General features: G+C 50.1%; 1 protein-coding gene across 2 annotated transcripts; it reads right to left on the reverse strand.

The window, feature by feature from the left end:
* Positions 1–984: 984 nt before the first annotated feature.
* Positions 985–9,233, reverse strand: Prss27 (serine protease 27). 2 transcript variants are annotated; one of them, XM_075989692.1, is made up of 6 exons: positions 9,179–9,233; positions 5,224–5,250; positions 4,479–4,641; positions 2,967–3,238; positions 2,386–2,555; positions 1,536–1,872 (listed from the first exon to the last, which is right to left on the reverse strand). In XM_075989692.1, exons 1-6 carry the CDS (start codon positions 9,231–9,233, stop codon positions 1,579–1,581), a joined length of 981 nt encoding a protein of 326 aa, XP_075845807.1. In that variant the 3' UTR covers positions 1,536–1,578. The 2 variants fall into 2 exon arrangements, with proteins under 2 accessions (XP_075845806.1, XP_075845807.1); XM_075989691.1 differs by lacking the exons at positions 4,479–4,641; positions 5,224–5,250; positions 9,179–9,233 and adding an exon at positions 985–1,479 and having other exon boundaries at positions 1,665–1,872; positions 2,967–3,208.
* Between the last annotated feature and the right edge of the window lie 13,657 nt (positions 9,234–22,890).

Genomic DNA, 22,890 nt, shown 5'->3' on the forward strand with positions numbered 1-22,890 from the left:
GGACCAGAAAGCCGCGCTCTTCTTCTTAGAAAGCAGCCTCTTTCCGGTTCTCTGAGGGCTTGCTTCCCACGGTCAACAGGGATGTCTCTGATGGCCACACCCTTGCGTATCCTGTGTCCTAATCATTCAAGCAACACAGCCAGGATGGTGGCCCACTGACCCAAGGGTTCAGACAGGGACTGTTCTGTTGCCCTAGTTGAGATATGGTACATCGCTCAGGTAGCCTGGGTGTTAACACCGGTGCTCTGAGAGGTCTCTTGATGCTGACCTGCCTCACAGCCTCGAACAAGGCATGTCTGAGCAGAAGACTAGAAAGGCAGGGCATCTGGTCTCAGCCTCAGACAGCCTGCCAGCTGTGAGGGTGTCACAAGGGGCCTGGAGGGGCCTGGAGCATGGCTTGGGCAGTTTTTATTGCGGGAAAACAGCAGTTGGGACAGGAGAGGCAGACTATGAGACATCGTGAAGTAGGTCCACAGCTACTGGACTCTTCAGAGCCCATGCCTGGGCTTGTGCCAAAGTGCTGGTTGGCTGGTGCCCATGGGCCCAGGTGGCAGCTGTATGAATGCATGGGCGGGAACAGAGTCACCCAGCACCTTTGGGCAGACCCCTGCCTCCCAAGGTAGATCGCAGTCATGCTGGGGTTAGTCTCCATGCCTGTGAGACTCAGGCCAGCACTTCCCAACCATGATGGCCCAGAGCTTGCTCTTGGGGTGTCCTCAGCATCCCCACAGTCTGCACTGCACCCTTGTCTGGACTCTAGCTTTCCTCTCTAGAGTAGGAGAGTAACCAGCCATTCTTAGACCAGACATTCAACATGGTCTAGAGAAGGAACTCAGCAAACAGCCCATCCTCAGAGCCAGTGGCCAGTGGGGAGTGGAGCCCTAGGAGATTCCTCGTGTTTGTTTGGTATATAGCAAGTGCTAAGTGATCCATTCCGTGTTTTATTTTCTTCTCTGAGACAGGATCTCACAATGTAGCCTTGGCTGGCCTCAAGTTCATAGAACTCCCCATGCCTCTGCCTCCCCAGTGTTGGGACAAAAGGTACCCATCCAGTCCATAACAGTGCCTGCTCCACCTGAGACATGCTTGCCCGTGTGAGCACGTGGATGGACCAGTAGAAGAGGATTCTCAGAGATCAAGAAAGAACATGAAGTAAAGGTTGTTCTTGAGTGTTAGGAGAATGCACAGGTCCTAGGTGGCCCTTAGATTTGTGTGATGGTGATAGAGAAGTGGGATTGGGGAAGGAGGCTGTGCCCCCATTGTGTCCCACCAGTGTCTGTCAACTGTCCACGGTGGAGGAACGGGAAAACCATTGCTATTCAAGGTGGTGAACAGTCATGGGATGGAAACGGGGACACTGGGTCAGGAACGTTGTAGCCTGGGTGTGCTTGCCGGGGTCTCCTCTAAATCTTCCCAGATCAGAGCTGGGGCCGTGCAGGGATTCCTGGATGGGCCGGATGGGCCGTGACACTTTTTTTTCTGGAAGTGAGCATAAATAAAAGTAGCTAACATATTGGGGGGGGGGGGGTATTTACGAATGTCCAGTGGAGAGGGCACCCCCTGCCATCCTGGGCAAGCTCAGAGGATGCTGAGCATAACCACCAGAGTCAGCATGACTGCGTGGGCAGCCAGGCAGGGGGCAGAGTTCCCCAAGTGCTGCCAACCTCGAGGGTCTCTTCGCTGCTGCTGACTGCTGGCCCTGCCCTGAAACTTCAGTTCTGGAATGATTTGGTGGATCCATTTGTGATGGGAAGTGACACGGATGTAGACACCTGGGCGGTTCCGGCGGGCACAGCCTTCTCCCCAGCTGATCACCCCAGCCTGCACCCATGACTGGTCCACAAAGCACACCAAGGGGCCTCCAGAGTCACCCTGTGGGGAAGCAGAGGGCCAATCAGAACCCACCTTGGCCTCACGAAGGTGCCTTCATGTGCTCATCACAGAACCCCTTCCAGGACTTCCTGTTGGTCCTCTCTTCAGCAAACCCTCCCCTTGCTGTAATGCCCCAGCTTGCCTGTCGTGGCGTACACCCAGTGTGGCATATGCTAAAAACGTAGCTTTTGGGGCCCCATTTCAGATCCAAGACTCGCTCGTCTCAGCTGCCGGAACCACAGCCTGCCCTTTGCCTGGGCTTAGCTCCCTCTGCTGCAGTGGTTCTCAGCCTGTGGGGTGGCGACCCCTTTGGGGGTCCAACAACCCTTCCACAGGGGTCGCCTAAGACCATCTGCACTTCAGATATTTACACTACTATTCATTGCTAGCATAATTACAGCTATTAAGGAGCAATGGAGAATTTGTGGTGGGGTCACCACGACATGAGGAACCGTATTAAAGTGGTCGGATGGTTGAGTGCCCCTGCTCCAGTGGCTTGCCCTCCCACCCTACCTTACAGGCGTCCTTCTTGCCCTCTGCAAAGCCTGCGCACAGCATGTCATCCTTGATGGTTTTGAGCTGGAAGTCAGACTCCGCATCTCTGCTGTACAGCAGGTTGCACCTGGGCGTGTCAATAATAGGCACAGCAAGTTTCTGCAGGATCCGTGGGTTGGGCAGTCGGTCTGGGAAGGAAAGGAAGCCTGCAGCTTGGGGACAGTCCTGAGGTTCTGGGCTCTCAGGAACCACAGCTGGCTCTATCCCTCCCTGGGTCTCCTCAGAACTTCATGGACCGCTTCTTCCCTCGTCAGCACCAGCCTTGCTTGTCTCCCCTTCCCTCTCCCACGTGCACAGCAGCTCGTCCTGCAGCACCTGCTCCATTTAGCCTCGCCCTACCATGTGAGCAGAGACCGCGTACACCAGCATCAACAGGAAGGCTGTCCTGGAACTCACTTTGTAGACCAGACTGACCTCGAACTCACAGAGATCCCCCTGCCTCTGCCTCCCGAGTGCTGGGATTATGTGTCACAACTGCCCAGCTGTCCTGACCTTTCTTCAGCCACATCCCCTTTCCTCCCCGGCCTCGGTCCCCTCACCTTGTTCACTGGGGCTGCCCCAGCCAGTGACCCAGCACTTCATGCCCGGCTCAAAGACGATGGAGGGGTCCGGCAGACACACAGGAAGGATGTAATTGGTGAAAGTCACAGGTACCTGCAGCTCCACCAGAGCCACGTCGGCACTGGAGGCCATGCCTTGGTATTGGGGGTTGCTTTCCACCCGCTTCACGCGGACGTACATGGCATGTGGCCCTGGCTGCTGCAGCTGCAGAGCCCCCAGCAGGACTTGGTATATGGATATGTCTGAAGTGCTGATGGAAAGAGCAGACTTGTGAGTACCCTCCTCCCTACAGGGGCATGTTTTTCTGGTCTGCTGCAGTATCTGACACCTCTCTGCATTCCCAACCATGTCATCTCCATGTTAAAGACTGTAGAAACTGACGATCACCCACCTTTAATTCCCAGTTCTCCCTGGCTACCGGGTGACCTTGGCTAAGTGACCTAACAAGTTTTCTGTCCTCAGTTTCCTCATTCATAAGATGGGAGCACAGACTACCTGAAAAGCCTGTTCTAGTACACACATCCCTTTGGAGCCCTGCCTCTGGATCCCCAGCTCGGCCACCTCGGAGCCTGAGTTTCTAAGAGAAGCATGGGATTTTTGAAATAATCGCAGAGGCAGGCAGGCTCGCTCGGCAGGTGACAGTGCTTTCTACACAAGTCTAAAAGGTGAGTTCTATCAGCAAAACCCATAGTGAAAGGGGAAGTCTGAAAGTTTGACGTCCTCGTGCCCATCATGACGCAAGCGCCCCCAGCACACAGTAATAAAGGAAAGGGGGATTGCAGATGTATGAAGAAGGAGGTCCTGAGATTTGGGGAGCCTGAGATTCTAGGGCTGTTTCACACGGATGTTCGAGCTGGGAGTCCTCTTAGGTGAGCTTAGGGTGAGGAAGAGGGACAGTCTCTTCCAAATCCTGGGCTTAGCTGATACCCAAGGTCCAGAGAGAGAGTTCTGGATTTGAGGTCAGGGAACATGGGACTAGGGAGGTGTGTGGTGTGTCGGGTGTGCCTGTTGCATTTGTAGGGACAGGACCCCAGGTGGCACTGGCAGAGCAGCTGGTCGAGCAGGGGCTGCGGCAGTGGTTGCAGCTTCAAGACCTAGAGCTGGGCCTAAGGAAAAATGTTTAATATTATGTGTATGGATGTTTTGCCTGCATGTGTGTCAATGCACCGTGTGCATGCCTGGAGCCTGCTGAAGCCAGAAGAGGATATTGGCTCTCCTGGAACCTGAAGTGTAGACAGTTGTGAGCCACTATGTGGGTGTGAGGAGTTGAACCTTGCTCCTCCACAAGAGTAGTCAATGCTCATAACCACTGGGTTTCTCTGCAGGTCCCTAAAGGAAAATTTTTGAAGCCTGGATGTTATTGAACAAGGCTGGGGTGGGGGATGGGGGTGGGAGGCTAATGCCAGCACTGTCTGTGGCACTGAACAGTTATGTGCAGCCTGTCTTGTCCCTGCCATTGGTGAGAGGCCGAAAAGGCCGGGGTCACTTACTTGGAGAAGCAGTGTGCAGCGGTGAGGACCCACGTTGGTGCGATGAGACTGCCCCCACAGAAGTGGGTCCCATTGCGCTGGATGCTGACCTGCCAGGGCCACTCGCCTTCTAAGGCGTCCTCCCCACCAACCATCCGGTTGAACATCCTTGGGTGCCCGCAGGCTGGGGGAACATGGAAGCGCTCTCTGAGGGAAGGGCCTGCCATGGCTTCAACCCCATCCCCAACCCACACACCAGCTCTCACTTTGTCAGTGAGCCACTCAGAACATTAGCAGAGAAGAGGCCCCAGTACAGCTGGCTTTTGATTCAGCCTGATCTTTTCTGGTTCTGCCTTCCCATGGACCTTGGTCTTCTCACTTATGGCAAGGTGACAAGACCCAACTTGGGGTCAGAAAGGTTGAAATGACATGGAAAATTCCCATCCCAGAGCTGGACGCATGGGTCCCTGAAGGATGGTCACATATCACGTCTTCTACAGGCTGATGGGACAGAGGTACAGTCATGGTACAGCAGATAAGGTGTCCCCATCCTGGTATTTCCACCATGTCTTGTTTTGTTGATCTTATGGGAGATTTCTTCTTCCACTGCCTCTTGGAGTTCTGCTCAGCCACTTTCGTCTGGCTTTTCTGCCCTCCCTCCCTCCTTCCTCCCTCTCTCCCTCCTTCTCTCCTGCCCTCTCGCCCTCCCCTCCTCTCCTCTCCTTCTGTGTCCAGCCCCTCCTCCATCTCAGTTGACCCCTCTTACCTCTCAGAGCTCTGATCCCTTCAGTCCCTGGAAGTGGGGAAAAGGGGGTCATCAGGCAACTTTGCCAAGCCAAGGTCTGTTCCTCCCTGCTTCTGCCTTATCAGAGAGTCCCTGGCCTCTGAGGACAGGGAGGACAACCAGGAAAGCTAGCACTATGGCCGAATGGGTTGACTTCCCTGCTTGGTCCAGGCCTCCACTCTCCTGGTCCACACAGGGATCCCTTCCTCCACCCCGCACCCCTGTTCTTGCCTTGCAGTATGGAATGGGAACAGTGCATGGACCTCAAATTCTAGAGCCGTGGGGTCTCCCTCCCCCTCTTCACCCACTAGTGCCTCAGCTCCGGATGGCAGGAAACCCTGGAGGCCGCGTCCACACATGGATACATCAGGGCCCTCCTTGTAGTCTTTCAGAATGAGCAGGTCTCCTTCAACTTCTCCCCAAGTCCAACTGAAGTCCAGACACTCATGACCATTCTCTGCTCTCAAGGGGGTTGAGCTGGCCTGGCAAAGATCAGGGGGCAACCTCCCAATACTCTATATTCCCGAGGACTGAGCCCTCTTGCTAACCATGACCCTCTACTGTACCACCATCAAAGTGAGAGGACAAACAGGGAGGATAGGGCAGGTCTGAGGGCTCCAGCACCCACACCTACGTACTGCTCAGCTTTTCACCCAATCCCCATTGGCTCCATTTCAGAGTCGGGTTCAAGCCCAGGCAACCCGACTTTTAGCTTACTCTCCTGGTTGCTGCTCCTGTGGGCAGGTCTGTCAGAACTGGGTGGGGTCTCCACCTTGATGGCCACCTTGTTTTCTAAGCCCCAACAACTGAGCCCAGAGGAAAGGATGAAAAGGAACCCCACTTCAGGATGCTAAATGTCGCAGGGACAGCAAATGGCCAGGCTGAGCTACACATGGCCAGCGGTGCCCAGAGCCCTTAAGGATGTCACAGGGCTTTTCCTTGTGTAGCTCCCAGTTGTGCGATTCTCAGTGCTACTGGGGGACAAAATCCAGAGTGTGGCCTTGACAATGGGGAAGGGTGCAGCTGTCTGTTGGCTGTGTGTGTGGTTAGCATGATATAAGCTGGAATCACCTGGAAACAGTCTCAATAATCTACTTAGGCTGGCATGTGGATACATCGTGGGAATTGTCTTAATTAATTGATGTGTGAAGCCCCAGCCCACGGTGGGCGGCACCATTCCCTAGGCACGGGGGTAGGTTAGTCCTGAACTGATTAAGAGTGAAGAAACTAAGCTACATACAAGGAGTATGCATCCATCCATTCCTCCTACTCTTGGCTCTGGATGTGATCAGCCATTTCAAGTTCCCATTGCCCTGAAATGATGGATTGTCACCTGCAGTAGTGAGCTAAAATAAGCCCCGTCTCCCCTGAGCTACTTTTTGTCTTAATATTTTATCACAGTGCCAGAAATGTAACCAGGACACAGGGGGACAGGAGGTAGTTACTGCTCAGGACAGGACCAGGTTCTTCTCACAGGGGCGCCTGCGATGCTCACAGGAAACAGACTGTGCTCAGGACTTCTGACCTGCAAGCTGTTTTCACAAGGTGCAAATGCATAAGGTGTAGTGGCTCATAGCTGTTTTCCCGGCATGTCCCACACAAGAGGCTGAGGCAGGAGGATTGCATGGAGTCTAAGGCCACTGAACTGTACAATGACGACCTGGTCAGTTGAGGCTCTCTGTGTTGTTTCAAATAAAATGGCTCAGTGGCTGGGAGCACTTGGTGTTCTTGCAGAGGACCTGGTTCAGTTCCCAGCCTGGAATTCCAGTTCCAGTGAATTCAACTTTTCTGGCCTCCCTTGGCATTACGTGCACATGCATACATGCAAATAAAACATTCATACAAGTAAAATAAAAACTATATTAAATAAATAAATAAACAAAAGGCTGGAGACTGGGGGGACGTCTCATTGGATAAGAACATTTGCTGCTTTTATAGAGGATTCCAGTTCAGTTCCCAATACCCAGGGTATCCAACAACCCCTTCTGGTCTCCAGAGATAACTGCCTACACTTAACACACACACACACATACACACACACACACACAGAGAGACAGACAGACAGACAGACAGACGGAGAGCCAGAAAGAGAGACAAAGCAATACATACAAATAAAATAATAAAGCCAGGCGGTGGTGGCGCACGCCTTTAATCCCAGCACTTAAGAGGCAGTGGCAGGCAGGTCTCTGTGAGTTTGAAGCCAGCCTGGTCTATAGAGAGTTCTACACAGAGAAACCTTGTCTTAAAAAACCAAAATAAATAAATAAATAAATAAAAAATAAAACGCAAATGTGACCAGAGACACCCCCCCCACACACACACAACACACATAAACACTTGTTAGAATTCTGCTGGACCTGCTCTCCAGGCCTGAAGAGTCAGCTTGCAATGCTGCCTAGCCTCGCTGCCCTCTGTCCTCAAGGACACACGCACTGCAAAACTCTCCCATCTCGTCCAGCAAGGAGCTCGCCAGAACCTTCTGTGCATTTTCCCTCCTGCCAGTCTCCTGACCTGTAACGCCCTGTCTCTGCCACAGCTTAGTCCTTGCAGGCTGAGGCTCCCCGTCTCCACAGTCCTAGTGCAGACTGAGGTCCACTCAAGGGTCGATTCCAACGGAAGCTGCCCCCACTTGTGTGTCTTGGAACCCCCACTGCCCCTCTGAGCTCTCTGCCCTTCACCAGGGCATCTGATCGCCCTGGAGCTCTATGGAGGCAGAACTTACCTCTAGTGACCCGAGCACAGAAACTGTGCAGGGATAGAGAACCCTCCTGTCAGTGGTAGGGGTTCAGCCAAGGTGTTAGTCTATGCCCCCCTGGGCTCCAGGTCCCTGAAGCTGATACAGAGTGACTGAGGTCTAAGAAACTAGGCAGGACCAGTCAGAGGACTACTGGGGAGCTGGTCACCCTGGGCTGACGTGAGCAAGTCACTCAGGGGTCCAGCCTTGGTTGCAGCTGTTTGTGAGCCAAAGGCAGACCGCCGTTTCTACTTTAGCAATGACCTCGATTGATCCACCCACGGGAGCTGCTAACATGTCACACCCAGTGGAAGTGGGCTTTCAGTGCCATTGTCCTTGCTGCTAGAGACCATGGACAGAAACGTTCGGTGACATTGGGGAGGGAGGGCATCACTGCAGAGAAGCCCACCAATGTCTTCCTATCTCTTGAGCCCGGGCTGAAGCATGATTTGAGGTGACTTGGTCTGTCCCAGGGAGGTGAACTGAGGACAGGGAAGTGTGGCAGCTGCTAGGCTGGCCCATCTGGCCCAGGAATGTGGGAGAGTTTCCCTGGTAGAGAGAAGCCCAGCCCACAGGGAAGGACCTGCCAGGCGGAGCACCTGGCTAGAACTTGCTGACCCCTGCTCAGGATGGGTAGGGCACCGCTTTTGCCTCTATAGGCTGGGCCCCTCTGCAGCCTGCAGCCCTTGTCCCCAGCTCTCTGCTGAGCCTCAGACGCTGAAGGCTCCCTGGCTCAGGTGGCAACCCCAGTTCACATAAAGCCAGGGATGTGAAAGCCCGCAGGCTTGGGTTCAAGTCCTAGAGGCATGGAGGCTTTGTCTCTTCCTTTGTAGAACGGGAAGATAGGCCTCTAGGGGAGCCCCCAAATCAGAGCATGGCACACTATGAGCCCCAGGAAGATGAGGGTGTGGCTCTGCCAAACCACTGCCTTGGGGGTCCTTGAGAGGCCCTGAGGGGACATGGTCACATGCTCCGTCACGCCTTCCCACAGGCCCCCAGCCAGGTCCCCCAGGTGGAATATCTGGAACCGGAGTATATTCTCTGGGAAGCCCATCACTGAGACAAGGAGGTTTCTTTTAGACTCAGGCAGGCCCAGGAGTCGGGGGGGGGGGGAGGGGGGGCGCTCAGTTGGTGCTCAGAGCAGCACAGAGGGGCCTTCCAGAGCTGTGGCTGGGGGACTGCCTGCCCTTGGATGCAACTCACCAGATCTCAGCAGCAGTGGCAGCAGCAGCAGGGCAGGGATGTGGGGCTGCCTCATGTTCTCTGGCTCGGTGGTTGGTAGAGCCCTGGTCAGCGGTGGCGGGAGCTCTCCCTAGTGCTACGGAGGTGCAGGCTCCATGAAGTGAGGTTTTATGCTGGAGATGAGTGTCAGCTCGGCTATGCAACCCAACCTGTCAGCCCTGCCTGCCCAGTGCCTCTCCAGGAGGAAGGAGGTGCCCAGAACACCAACTCCATGACCCGGCCCTGAACCCCAGGGGCCAGACCCCTTACTCTGGACACTTCAGGATTCTGGTAGCAAGATATCCCTCTCCTACACGAGCTGACCGAAAGGCCCCACTATTAGCTGCCCCCTCAAATGACCGTAGGGCCCACTTAAGCTGACAAAGTCTACTCCATCCAGAGGCCTTCCATTTCATTCATTCATTTATTCATTCATTTGATATCTGTTGAGCACCTACTTTTTATCTGACATCAGTGACCTAAGGTGGTTGGGGTTTACACTGTTGGGTAATAAACATTGACATTGAAGGACCAAGGTCAGGTTGCTAGGTTGCTAGTTCAACTAAGAAAGGAGGACCTCGACTGAGCCCCTGCGCACCCCACCCACGCTCCTGGATCAGCACACCCATCTGCGGATTGGCTCAGGGCATAGGATCCCCCCATCCCCCAAGTCTGGAGGTGCACCTTCAGGGCGTGACAAGAGCACTTCTGGGAAGGCGGCATAGTGACTGGCAGGATGGCTGTCCGGTTCCTGCCCAGGGTGCGTCCGCCGGGCGCCGGGACGTGCTGCCGTGGCGGAAGTGTCCCTGGGAGGAAGTTATTTGGGGCACGAGACTGACAGCAGACCTAGCTGGACTCGAGGTTCAGGAGGCCACTCCCTCTAGACCACAGACTGGGTGCAGGACTAGATTCTGGACGTCTCACAGCAGATCCCGCCAGGCCAGAGAACGGAGCAGGACAGCGGTGGGGGGGGGGGGGGGGAGAGGAGGAGCCCCGCCTCAATTTCCCCGCTGGTGAGGAGGGTGTGCAGCGATTCACCCTTTGGTGAGAGCCAGGGGCGGTCGGTCCAAGGATCAAAAGGGTAGCACAGGGTCACAGAGTGCTGTGGTCTCGGTCTGCGGGGCTTGCTGTGCGGTGCTGCCCTCTGGTGGCTGTCGCCACTCCTGCGCGGTCCCTTCCGCTGTGCCTGTCCCTAAGCCACAAGTGTCTGCTCTTCCAGGGCCCCTGTTCCCTGGAGGTGGCAGAATCCACATGCAGGACTTCCCCAGAGGCTGCCACCTTCTCTACAACTCCTATACAACCATGTCCCCGCAGTCCCCGGGTGGGTGCTCAGGCATGGGGCTCCTCTGATACTAAAAGACCAAGCTGTGAGAAGAAAGGACTCTGGACTCACATCCGTTTGTTCGTTTGTTCATTCATTCCTTGTTTGTTTGTTTTTATTTGTTTTGTTTTTGAGACAGGCTAGGCTGGAACTCACTGGGTAGACCAGGTTAGCCTAGAACTCATGGAGTTCCACTGCTTCTGCCTCCCTAGTGCTAGGATTAAAGTCATGTGTCAATATTGATTTGTTCGTTCTTTCCAGTGTTTGCTCCTGAAAGGATTAAATGAGAGGCACACAGATGCCAAAGAGTTTTAGGAACGGGGTGCACAGGAGAAGAAAGGGCTCACCCTGCACCATGGACATGTCAGGAAGACCCTTAAATTGAGGGAAAGGTTCTAATCGTAAGTTGTGTTAAGTGTTTCACAACGACTGCATGGCCTCACATCAGACAGACAGACAGCGATCAATCCACCTTACTTCTGAGGCCATCTTTGACCTTTTGAAGCTAAGGGCTTCCCCTTGGAGCGCTTCTAGTTTCTCTTCTCCCTCTTCTCTCTTCTAAATGCAATTGCTTCCACACAACTCTGCCGTGAAGTGAAAAGAGCAACAACAAGCCGGGCGATGGTGGCGCACGCCTTTAATCCCAGCACTCGGGAGGCAGAGGTAGGCGGATCTCTGTGAGTTCGAGACCAGCCTGGTCTACAGAGCTAGTTCCAGGACAGGCTCCAAAGCCACAGAGAAACCCTGTCTCGAAAAACCAAAAAAAAAAAAAAAAAAAAAAAAAAGAAAAAAAAAGAAAAGAGCAACAACAGAAATGAGCGTGAGCCAATACCCAGCTACACCTGAGCAGCCTTGGGCTGGACTGTCCTGGACCAGAGGCTAAGAGCGCATAGCCGGTGACCATGGGCAACAGCAAAAAGCCGAATGTCTTCTACACACTTCCCCATACAGAGGAGGTGAAGGAGTCCAATCAAGTCTCTCCTAATATTAAGAGCTTTTTGGGGGCATTTTGACTTTTTAAAAAAAAAATCATTACATTTATTAATTTAATGTGTGTTCAAGAAGGAAGGGTGTGTGTTCACGTGTTGAGGGTGGGGGAGGAGGCAGCCACAGGACAACTTGCAGCAGTCAGCTCGCTCCTTCCACCATATGGATTCCAGGGACAGAACTAGGGCCACAGGCTTGGCAGAAAACCCCCTTTCCTGCTGAGCCAGCTCACTGGTCCTCCAGGGCATCTTCTGAGGTCAGAAGTCAAGGTAGCTATCCCAAAAGAAAAGAGCTACGGCCCACATAGGAAATATGGGTAATGACTCCATTGTTATTCAAAGCGCTAGGAGAAACGAGTCAGAAAACAAAGCCCACTGAGTCTGGAAGGTAGAAGGTACAGGACATAGACAAGGTGACGGGCGCGGAAGCTAATTTGGCTAACGCAGGTGCTGGGAAATGTTCGCCTTAGTAATTAAGGTAATGCAAATCAAAGCCCTCAGCTGTCACCTGCAGGCTAGCAAAGCCTGGAAGATGCCTACTAGGCAAGGCTGCAGGGAAGTGGGTCAGAGGGTGAGCAGGGCCCGGCCTTGGGGAACTGCTGTTTATGTTGAGAAAGGGTTATGTTATAGTGTTCAAACTAGCCTGGAACTCACTCTGTATCCCAGGCTATGAAAATATATTTTGACAGAAGATAGTACATCTGCAAAACTAAACCTGCCTGTAATTCTAGCAATCAGGAGGCTGAAGCAAAAGAATCAGAAAACCAAGATTTTGGGGGGCTACATAGTGAGACCTTCCCCGATTCAGACAAAACAAAACAAAGTTGTTTTGTTTTAAATACAACCTCTGGGGTATTGGAGAAGTGGCTCAGCAGTTAAGAGCATTGGCTGCTCTTCCAGAGGTCCTAAATTCAATTTCCAGCAACCACATGGTGGCTCACAACCATCTACTCTGGGATCTGATGTCCTTATCTGGAATAAAGTCGATAGAGCACTTATATACACAAAATAAATCTTAAAAAGTAAGTACACTCTCTGAATCAGATTTATAAAAATGCCATTTCTATGAAGAGTGAATAAACACAAATACTCATGATACAAGGGAAATGAGAAGCAAACAGCTGGGAGCGTGGCTGGTTGGTAGAGTCTTTGAGGAGCATGCATAAAGCCCTGGAGTAGATCAGGTGTGATGGTGCAAGCCTGGAATCCCAGCACTTGGGAGATAGAAGCAGGAGGATTGAACATTCACGGTAACTCTAATTTACGCACGGAGCTGAAGGCCAGCCATGGGTACCTGTAACCCTATCTCCAAAACAAAACAAAACTTGGTGTGGAAGAGCACATCTTTAATCCCAGCATTTGCAGGGCAGAGGCAGGTGGATCTCTGTGAGTTCGAGGCCGGCCTGGACTACAGAGCAAGTTTCAGGACAGCCAGGGCTACATAGAAAGACTAGAGAGACCATACCTTCAACAAAAAGTCAAAAAGGAGGGAAAGAAAGAAAAAAGAAAAAGGAAGGAAGAAAAACAGAATTACAAAAAGTACAACCATAAAAAGATTAGATTTATTTTTATTTTATATGTGTGTCTGTGTGTGTGTCACACGTGGGCAAGTGCTCAGGCTAAAAGAGGGAGTTGGATTTCCTGGAACTGGAGTTACAGGCAGTTACATCAGATGTGGGTGCTGGGAACCAAACTTGGGTCCTTTGAAAAGGCAACAAGTACTCTTAAGTGCCGAGCCATTTCTCCAGCCCTTTCCTTCATTCCTTCCTTCGTCCCTTCCTTCCTTCCTTCCTTCCTTCCTTCCTTCCTTCCTTCCTTCCTTCCTTCCTTCCTTCCTTCCTTCCTTCCTTCCTTCGTCCCTTCCTTCCTTCCTTCCTTCGTCCCTTCCTTCGTTCCTTCGTCCCTTCCTTCGTTCCTTCGTCCCTTCCTTCGTTCCTTCGTCCCTTCCTTCCTTCCTTCCTTCGTCCCTTCCTTCCTTCCTTCGTTCCTTCGTTTCTTCGTTCCTTCGTTCCTTCGTCCCTTCATTCCTTCGTCCCTTCCTTCCTTCATCCCTTCCTTCCTTCGTCCCTTCCTTCCTTCCTTCCTTCCTTCCTTCCTTCGTCCCTTCCTTCCTTCCTTCGTCCCTTCCTTCCTTCCTTCGTCCCTTCCTTCCTTCCTTCGTTCCTTCGTCCCTTCCTTCCTTCCTTCCTTCCTTCGTCCCTTCCTTCCTTCCTTCGTTCCTTCGTCCCTTTGTTCCTTCCTTCCTTCGTCCCTTCGTTCCTTCCTTCCTTCGTCCCTTCCTTCGTCCCTTCCTTCGTCCCTTCCTTCCTTCCTTCCTTCCTTCCTTCCTTCCTTCCTTCCTTCGTCCCTTCCTTCCTTCGTCCCTTCCTTCCTTCCTTCCTTTGTCCCTTCCTTCCTTCGTCCCTTCCTTCCTTCGTCCCTTCCTTCGTCCCTTCCTTCGTCCCTTCCTTCCTTCCTTCCTTCCTTCCTTTGTCCCTTCCTTCCTTCCTTCCTTCCTTCCTTCCTTCCTTCCTTCCTCCACTATCTCTTTCTTACCTATTTTCCACTTCCATTTCTTCCTTTTCTTCTTTTTCCCTCTCTTTCTCTGATTTTGAAACAAATGTTTTTTGCTTTTTCAAGACAGGATTTCTCTGTGTAGAAACTGGAACTCTCTGTAGAACCAGGCTGGCCTAGAACTCACAGGGATCCGCCTGTCTCAGCTTCCTGGGTGCTGGGCTTAAAGGTGCGCACCACACAACTGACAATATCTTACTATGTAGTCCCGACTTGGTACTCATTGTGTAGCCCAGACTGGCCTCAAACTCATGGCAGCCCCCACCTCAACTTCTCGAGTACCAAGGTTACAAATGTGCACCACCACACCTGACCAAGAAAATGTGATTTCATAACAGTGGTAGCAGAAGCACCCCCAAAAGAAAGGCTGTACAATGTCTGGCCTTGCCTAGCAGTTCTGAAGTCATGTGACTCCCTTTCAGAGCAAGTGACAGGAATCCAGCCTAGACTTGGGGATATGGTGGGTGGTCATGGTGGGGGATCCTGGGACACAGTGACACTGCCTATCTCAAGCTCAGGACTCTGAGATGATTGCCCCACCCCCAGTTGGGAATATGCTGCTGCCTGGACTCTCCTCAGGGAATCCCAGCTTAGAGGAGCACTAGTCCACCCTATTGGTGTGGACAAGTCCAAGGCAGGCATCCCTGATTGGCCGTTGGAGCAGGAGTTCTTAATGGAACAGAGAGGAGGATGCTGGGAAATGAGAAGCAACAACACCACTCTCTCAGGCACGTATGAGATTGTTTCATGCATGAAGCTCCCCACACCTTTACCCCACCCTCTACATGCTATTCTTGAAAGCCATTGAACTTGGAACTATTGAGGAAAGACAGTCTCCAACCAAAGGAACGAAAAGGAATAAGTAAGCAGAAGAGGAAGGCTATAGAAAACAGCCTAACCAGAGGTGCAGAAGGTTCCCACCATGATGGCAAAGGGGAATTCCAGAGTAGTAAATCCTGGAGGGCAATGGTCACAGCTGGGATGCTGATGTTCCTGGCCTGCAAGGCTGGTGTCATCATGCATTGGGCCTCTGCATTGTCGTTTTAGCCTGAGGAGACTATAAAAGCTGTGTTCCAGCCGGGCGGTGGTGGCGCACGCCTTTAATCCCAGCACTCGGGAGGCAGAGACAGGCGGATCTCTGTGAGTTCGAGACCAGCCTGGTCTACAAGAGCTAGTTCCAGGACAGGCTCCAAAACCACAGAGAAACCCTGTCTCGAAAAACAAAAAAAAAAAAAAAAAGCTGTGTTCCAGCCCAGCAAGCTTCAGCTGAGGAAGACCTGAGATGCAAGGCAAGGAATCCATACCACTGGGGACAGTAAAGGATCCCAGAGGTGAGAGTAGCACCTAGAGGTGCTGTGGGATAATGGCCTGCACCCTGTTACTTGTATTTTAAGTAAATACTGATTGACCAGTATCCAGGCAGGAAGTAGAGGCAGGGTGACCAGGCAGGAAGTAGAGGCAGGGCAGTGAGAATTCTGGGAAGAGGGAAGTTTCAGTCTGCAGTCATCACCCAGACAGAGAGGAAGCCAGACACAGAGCAAGCAAGATGTGACTGCCTCACGGAAAAAGATACCAAGCCATGTGGCTAACACAGACAAGAATTATGGGTTAACATAAGTTATAAGAGTTAATAAGAAGCCTCAGATACTAGGCCAATCAGTTAATAATTAATGTAGACCTCTGTGTGATTTCTTTGTGACTGAATGGTTGCCTAACCTGGCAGGACCAGGTGGAACAGAAAATTTGGTCAACAAATGGCGCCCAACATGGGGCTGACCAAATTCACTTAAAAGCTTGAGAGAGCTTGGGATGTTATTCTAGATAGGAAAGAATAGAGTTAAGCATGGCTTCTTGATATCAGCACTTTCTTGGGTGGGCTCTGCTTGCTAGCACTCTCATTTAAGAGAGGCTTCCTGAATCAGCTTTAGCTACAAAACCTTGCAGTTCTTTTAAGAGGTCCTGCCATGAGCTGGAGAGATGGCTCAGCGGTTAAGAGCACTGACTGTTCTTCCAGAGGTCCTGAGTTCAATTCCCAGCAACCACATGGTGGCTCAAAACCATCTGTAATGGGGTCTGGTGCCCTCTTCTGGCCTGCAGGCATACAGGGAGGCAGACTGTTGTATACATAATAAATAAAATCATTTAAAAAAAAGAGGTCCTGCCATGAGACACTTAAATGGTGTTGATTAAAAGCTGACTTCATACTTTTTGGTGGTGGCAGGGACTTTGAAATTCCATAGAGTTGTGGCAATAAACATGGCTCCAGCCAATAATTCTGCCATGAGGCTAGACTCTCAGAACAAAAAGCTAAGGAATGGACTGGATCTAGCCATCAAAGCCATGGCTTTAATCTTAGCCATATCGCTTAGCAAATTAAAGACTCATGTGGTCAGAAAAAGAGAGATATACAGTAAAGATAGATTCAAAGATGAAGAAAACCTCTAAACGTTTTACTGAGTGTTTAAAAATATATGTAGGCTTGGGAGAAAAAGAAAAGATAAAATATTTAAAAGAAAAAAGAAAGCCATGTGGTGGTGGCACATGCCTTTAATCCCAGCACTTGGGAGGCAGAGGTAGGTGAATCTCTGTGAGTTTGAGGCCAGCCTGGCCTACAAGAGCTAGTTCTAGGACAGCCTCTAAAGCTACAGAGAAACTCTGTCTCGAAGAAAGAAAGAAAGAAAGAAAGAAAGAAAGAAAGAAAGAAGAGTAGTTGGGTGTGGTAGCACACATCTTTAATCCCAACTCTTGGGAGGCAGAGGCAGACAGATCTCTGTGAGTTCAAGGACATCCTGGTCTACATAGGGAGTTCCAGGATAGCCAAAGATACACAGAGAAACCTTGTCTCAAAAAGCCAAAAACTAAAAATAAAAATGAAAGAAGTAGAGGTTAAAATAAAGCCACGTAAAGATGAAAAATACACAGAGTCTGGATACTATATGTTATTGTGTTATCTTTAAATTGTTTGATGACTGAGGAAGGAGCAAAAGCTGCTAAAAGACATTTGATTATAAATGCTGCTGGAGGGCTGGAGAGGTGGCTCAGAGGTTAAGAGCACTGACTGCTCTTCCAGAGGTCCTGAGTTCAATTCCCAGCAACCACATGGTGGCTCACAACCATCTGTAATGAGACCTGGCGCCCCCTTCTGGCTTGCAGGCACACGTGGAAAGAATGCTATACACATAATATAATAAATAAATAAATAAATATTAAAAAATAAATGCTGCTGGATTAATTCAATATATATAAATATATAAAATGCTTTGACTTTAAAATTTAAGTAAAAAGATATGTTACTTTGGAGAAGAGGTTTTGCTTTTGTTTCCACAGGAAATGGGGGACTGTGGGCTCATTCTGCATTAAGAAAAATCAAGCTTGACCAAGGAAGACCACCTGAGAAATCTCCAATAGGAGGAATGGCCCAGATGTCTGAGTTCTATATTTAGAAAAGCTCAAAGATTGCTGCCTGAGATGATCAAGACTCACAGGATACTCCAGTCAGGACTTGATCATAATTCTAAATTTTCTTTAGGTCCCCATAAGATTATCAGTGTCCCCAGTCAGCAGGAAGTATCCTGGAAAACTATGACCCCATTCCCAAAAAAATGGATTATAGATATTTATCTTTGTTTAGAATATTGGCTACAAGATGTTATGAAAAATGATCTGGATAAAAAGCTAAACAAAGGAGATTCGATTCAGAGTTCTTTTTTTAAAAAAGGGGGAAGTGCTGTGGGACCATGGTCTGTACCCTGTCACTTAATAAGAAGCCTGAGATAGTAGGCCAGTTTATAATTAGTCAGTTTATAATTGATGTAGACCTCTGTGTGATTTCTTTGGGGCTGGACGACTGTGGGAACCAGGCAGGACAGAAGAGAGCTGGAGGGGGCACCAAAGGCTGCCTGAGGTCCAGAGCTGCTCTAAGTTCTGTGAGGTGTAGCTTGCCTCAGATGAATAAATATCTTTTTCCTTCTCTTCACTTCCATCCTTTCTGTTTGTTTGTTTTTCAAGACAGGGATTTTCTTTGTAATTCTGACTGTCCTCAAACTCGCTCTGTAGACCAGGTTGGTCTCAAAACTCAGAGATCGGCCTGTCTTTGTCTCCGAGTGCTGGGATTAAAGGTGTTTGCCACCACTGCCCAGCTCTATTCTTTCTTCTATTAAAAAAAATATGTGAATGTGTGTGTACTTGCTGGGAAGGTATATATGTGTGCACATGTGTCTGTGGTGTGTTCGTGTGTGCATGCATGTGTGTGTGTGCTCTGAAGACAGAAATTGATACTGGATGTCTTCTTTGATCCCGCCTCCCTCTCTTCCCTTTCTTTCTTTCTTTCTTTCAGATTTTTATTTATTATGTATACAGTGTTCTGTCTGCATGTATACCAGAAGAGGGCACTAGATCTCATTACAGATGGTTGTGAGCCACCATGTGGTTGCTAGGAATTGAACTCAGGACCTCAGGAAGAGCAATCAGTGCTCTTAACCTCTGAGCCATCTCTCCAGCCCCCTCTCTCTTCTTTCTCTTTCTGTCTCTCTCATACATGAGAGACTCTAAGTGCTATGGATTTGAATTCACATCTTCACATCAAGTTTGTAAAATAGGCATGTTAGCAACTGAGTCATCTCCCCAGCCCCTTTAAAAATGTTGGCACAGCTGGGCGGTGGTGGCGCACGCCTTTAATCCCAGCACACGGGAGGCAGAGGCAGGTGGATCTCTGTGAGTTCGAGTCCAAGCTGGTCTACAAAGGGAGTTCCAGGACAGGCTCCAAAGCTACAGAGAAACCCTGTCTCGAAAAACCAAAAAAAAAAAAGAAAAAAAGAAAAAAAAATGTTGGCACAAACCTTTAATCCCAGCACTCGGGAGGCAGAGGCAGGTGGATCTCTGTGAGTTCGAGGCCAGCCTGGTCTACAAGAGCTAGTTCTAAAACTACAGTGAAACCCTGTCTTGAAAAACCAAAAAAAAAAAAAAAAAAAAGTTTACTGTTGGTTAGATGTGTCTCATTCTAGTCCTCACCAGGTCTCTTCCACTAGAGCTGCTCAGAGTCCAGGCCCAGCAAGGGTGGAGCCTGCAGGGTGGGGGGTCAGCAGCTCTGCCTCAGGTCACCCATGACGTCAAAGCTGGAGACGTGGAGTTCTACGTGGTCCCAGCTCCTCTGTACCAGAACCGTGCTAAATGTTTCCTTGTCAGTCTTCTTGGCTACCATCTCCCCTCTCTTCCCCGACAAAGTCAAATCAGAACGAATCCCTACATGGAACTCCTATTCCAGCTCACTTCCCTGTCCAAACCCCAACAGACAGATGCCCACAGAGATGCCTTACGTTGATCATATTTAATTGGAGAAGGGTGTCTTTCTGTCGTGGCAGGGTCTCTCTATAGTCTAGCCTGGCTTCAAACTCTGGCTCCTTCTGTCCCCAATCTCTCTAGTACTAGGATTATAGGCGTGTGCCACCGCACCTGGGTAAAGTTTGTCTGTTTATCAATGCAGAGTCAGACTCCTAAGCCATAATGGAGACTAAGGTTCCTTTCCTGGCCAGAACACAAAAGGAAGGAGGGAGAATCAGAGTTTGGGTTCCAAACCCCCGGAGTGCAAGCCCACCCTCTTCTTTACTAGCCAGACCTACAGCTGGTCCTGCCTGGTCTCAGCCTTTCCAATGTCCCCTCCCTCAGCTTCCCCGGGGAGCTTCCAACCCAGGGTTTCACTTTCTTAGCAGCCTCCTCCTCCTCCTTCCCCATTTCCTCCTTCTGTTTGTTCTCTATATCAGTCCTAGTCTTCTGTGGCATTGGGCTGGGACTCGGGGCCTTGAACATGGTAGCTAAGCACTCTGAGAAGACATTCCTAGACTTGGCCTCCTCTTCCACCCCCACCCTCCGAGATTTATTTAGTATGTATATAGTGTTCTGCCTGCATGTATGCCTGAAGGCCAGAAGAGGGCTCCAGACCTCATTACAGATGGTTGTGAGTCACCATGTGGTTGCTGGGAATTGAACTCAGGACCTCTGGAAGAGCAGCCAGTGCTCTTAATATTTAAGCCATCTCTCTAGCCCCTTGGCCTCCTCTTTTTTTTTAAATAACAATTTTTAATTTTTGATGGCCTCCTCGTTTTTTAACTAATACATTTATCAAACACAGCAATCGCCCTCTCCTGTCGGCACTCCCAGGGCTGTGGGCTGTGGCTCACCCTGTCTCTGCAGCCTCTTCCTAGCCTCCCTAGGTCTCTGGAGCACATTACCCCACAGCCCTCCCCCTGCAGTAGGCATCTTGTACCCTGTTCTGAAATCTGGCCACAGCGCTCCCCTCTCTGCTAAGGCACTCTCTGCCGGTTAGATTCTCAGCCTTTGTCTTGGTTAGTTTTCTGTCAACTGGATACAGCTAGAATAGTGGTTCTCAATCTTCCTAACGCTGTGATCTTTTAATACAGTTCCTCATGTTGTGCTGACCCCCAACCATAAAGCTATTTTTGTTGCTACTTCATAACTGTAATATTTATTTATTTATTTATTATGTATACAATATTCTGTCTGTATGTCTGAAGGCTAGAAGAGGGCATCAGACCTCATTACAGATGGTTGTGAGCCACCATGTGGTTGCCGGGAATTGAACTCAGGACCTTTGAAAGAGCAGGCATTGCTCTTAACCACTGAACCATCTCTCCAGCCCCATAACTGTAATTTTGCCACTGTTTTGATCCATAATGTAAGTATCTGATATGTAGGATGACTGTAGGCACCTCCTGTGAAAGGGTTGTTTGAATCCTCAAGTGGGTTGAAACCCAGGTCGAGAACTGCTTAGCTAGAGCCATGCTAAGAAAAGGGACACTCAATTATTTTTTTCAAAAACAAACAAAACAAACAAACAAACAAACAAAAAACCCTCTGTAAGATTTGCCTGCTTACAGATCCGAGAGTTCATTTTCTTAATTACTGGGGGATGTGTGAGGGCCCAGCCCATTGTGGGTGATGCCATTCCTGGGCAGGTGGTCCTGGGGTACTATAAGAAAGTAGGCTGAGCAAGCAAGGGGTATGGCAAGCCAGGAAGCATCATTCCTTGGCCTCTGCATCAGTTCCTGCCTCTAGGTTCCTGTTCTGCTTGCATGCTGTTTGGAGCTCCGTGGACTGCTCCAGGAGAGCTTTGGGAGATGGGAGTATCGAGAGAAATGCAGATAACGGAGGCCTGGCTTGCGAAGTTTCAGAGGAAATTTTGAGAGCTTCTTAAAGATTATTGGGTTTATTAGATATTGTGAATTAAAAATACGTGGTTCGGGTTAGCTGGGCTAGCCACGTGATTACACTGGGTGTGTGGGATCCCGGTGTAGCATTGAGCCTTTCTCAGTGTGAGATTTTTTTCTTCTATTTTCTTTTGTTTCTTTGAGACAGGGTTTCTCTGTGAAACAGTCCTGGCTGTCCTGGAACTCGCTCTGTAGACCAGGCTGGTCTCTAACTCACACAGATCCTCTTGCCTCTGCCTCCCAAGTACTGGGATTAAAGATGCGTGTCACCACTGCCTGGCTCATCAGTGTGAGATTTTAAGCGTAAAAAACCATGCTCTGAGTTGACATATTCCAGTTATAAGGAACAGTTAACCAGAAGTGGACTACAGAAGCAAAAAAGCAAGGTTGGCACATTTAGAAACTTCCCCAGAACTGTGGACTTCGATGGACAAGGCCTTTGTTCCAGTTTCCGCGGGTGGTGCTGTCTGCGAGCTGAGTTTATGGCCTGAACGACTCTGTCATGGTGTCAGTCATGCTGCTGGTTGGGGGCCTTTTACACCTCAGCTACAGCAGGATCTGGGAGATGCCAGTGCCATGGGATGACCACCAAGGACAGTAGCTGTCCTGGAATGGAGCCAGGCTGAGCCTAGAAGACAAGCTGTGTGCTGCAGAGGTGGAGAGAGAAGTGGTCCATTCCTTAGAGGAGCCCAGAAGACTGTGAGCAGATCCCAAGCACTGGGCCCCGGCTTATTTATGCTATCAGACTTTGGATTTGCTTTGTTCAGATGGTAACAGTGCCCTGCTTCTTCTCTCTATTTAGCTGATTTTTTTTTTCTCTTTCTAAACAGGACCTCACAGTTGAGAGACTTTAAAGATTTTCAGAGAGACTTTGCATTTTGGGGGGAAGCAGGGACTCACTCTGTAGCTCTTGCTATGTGGAACTTTATGTAGATCAGGCTCCCCTCCAATGCGGAGCTCTGCCTCCTGGGTGCTGTGATTAAAGGTGTGTGCCACCACGCCCTATGGGACTTTGCATTTTTAAAGAAACTTTGGGTATTTTAATGAGACTGAATTTTCAAAGTATTGAAATTGTAGAGACTGAAACATTTAAAGTCTATACTATGTCTATATTGCGATATTAATCTGAGATCTTGGGGATGAAGGAAAGGCTGTTGTTAGTGTTGTATTAGTGTGTCAAGTTGACATGGGGTCAGCTGTCCTGACTAGTTTTCTGTCCACTTGACACAAGCTGGAGTCATTTCAGAAGGGGGAGTCTCAATTGAAAACACCCCTCGTAAGATTCAGGCGCAGGCAAATCTGTGCTGCATCTTCCCAGTTACCCTTGGGTGTGGATGGCCCAGCCCATTGTGGGCAGCACCGTTCCTAGGCAGGTAGGTGTCTCAGAGCTGTGGGAAAACAGGCTGAGGGAGCCAGAGGAGCAATCAGCACTCCTCCTCGGGGCTTACAGGTAAAGCCTTGTGGGTGGTGGAAATTGAACCCAGGTCCTCTGGAAGAGCCATCAGTGCTCTTACCCACCAAGCCTTCTCTCCAGCCTCCTAAGCACACACAATTATATCTGTAGTAATGAGGATGGATCCCAGGGCTTCCTGCAGGCTCTAGGCAAGTGCT

Source organism: Microtus pennsylvanicus, chromosome 11, assembly GCF_037038515.1.
Source record: "Microtus pennsylvanicus isolate mMicPen1 chromosome 11, mMicPen1.hap1, whole genome shotgun sequence".
Taxonomy (NCBI): domain Eukaryota; kingdom Metazoa; phylum Chordata; class Mammalia; order Rodentia; family Cricetidae; genus Microtus; species Microtus pennsylvanicus.

Excerpts from the sequence above, each read along its gene's own strand:
- Prss27 (XM_075989692.1), bottom strand. The coding sequence starts at position 9,233 with ATGAGGCAGCCCCACATCCCTGCCCTGCTGCTGCTGCCACTGCTGCTG. Across the intron at positions 5,251-9,178 it reads GCCACTGCTGCTGAGATCTG|GGACTGAAGGGATCAGAGCT; the intron begins GTGAGTTGCATC and ends CCCCACTTCCAG. Across the intron at positions 3,239-4,478 it reads GCTGCACACTGCTTCTCCAA|CACTTCAGACATATCCATAT; the intron begins GTAAGTGACCCC and ends TCTTTCCATCAG.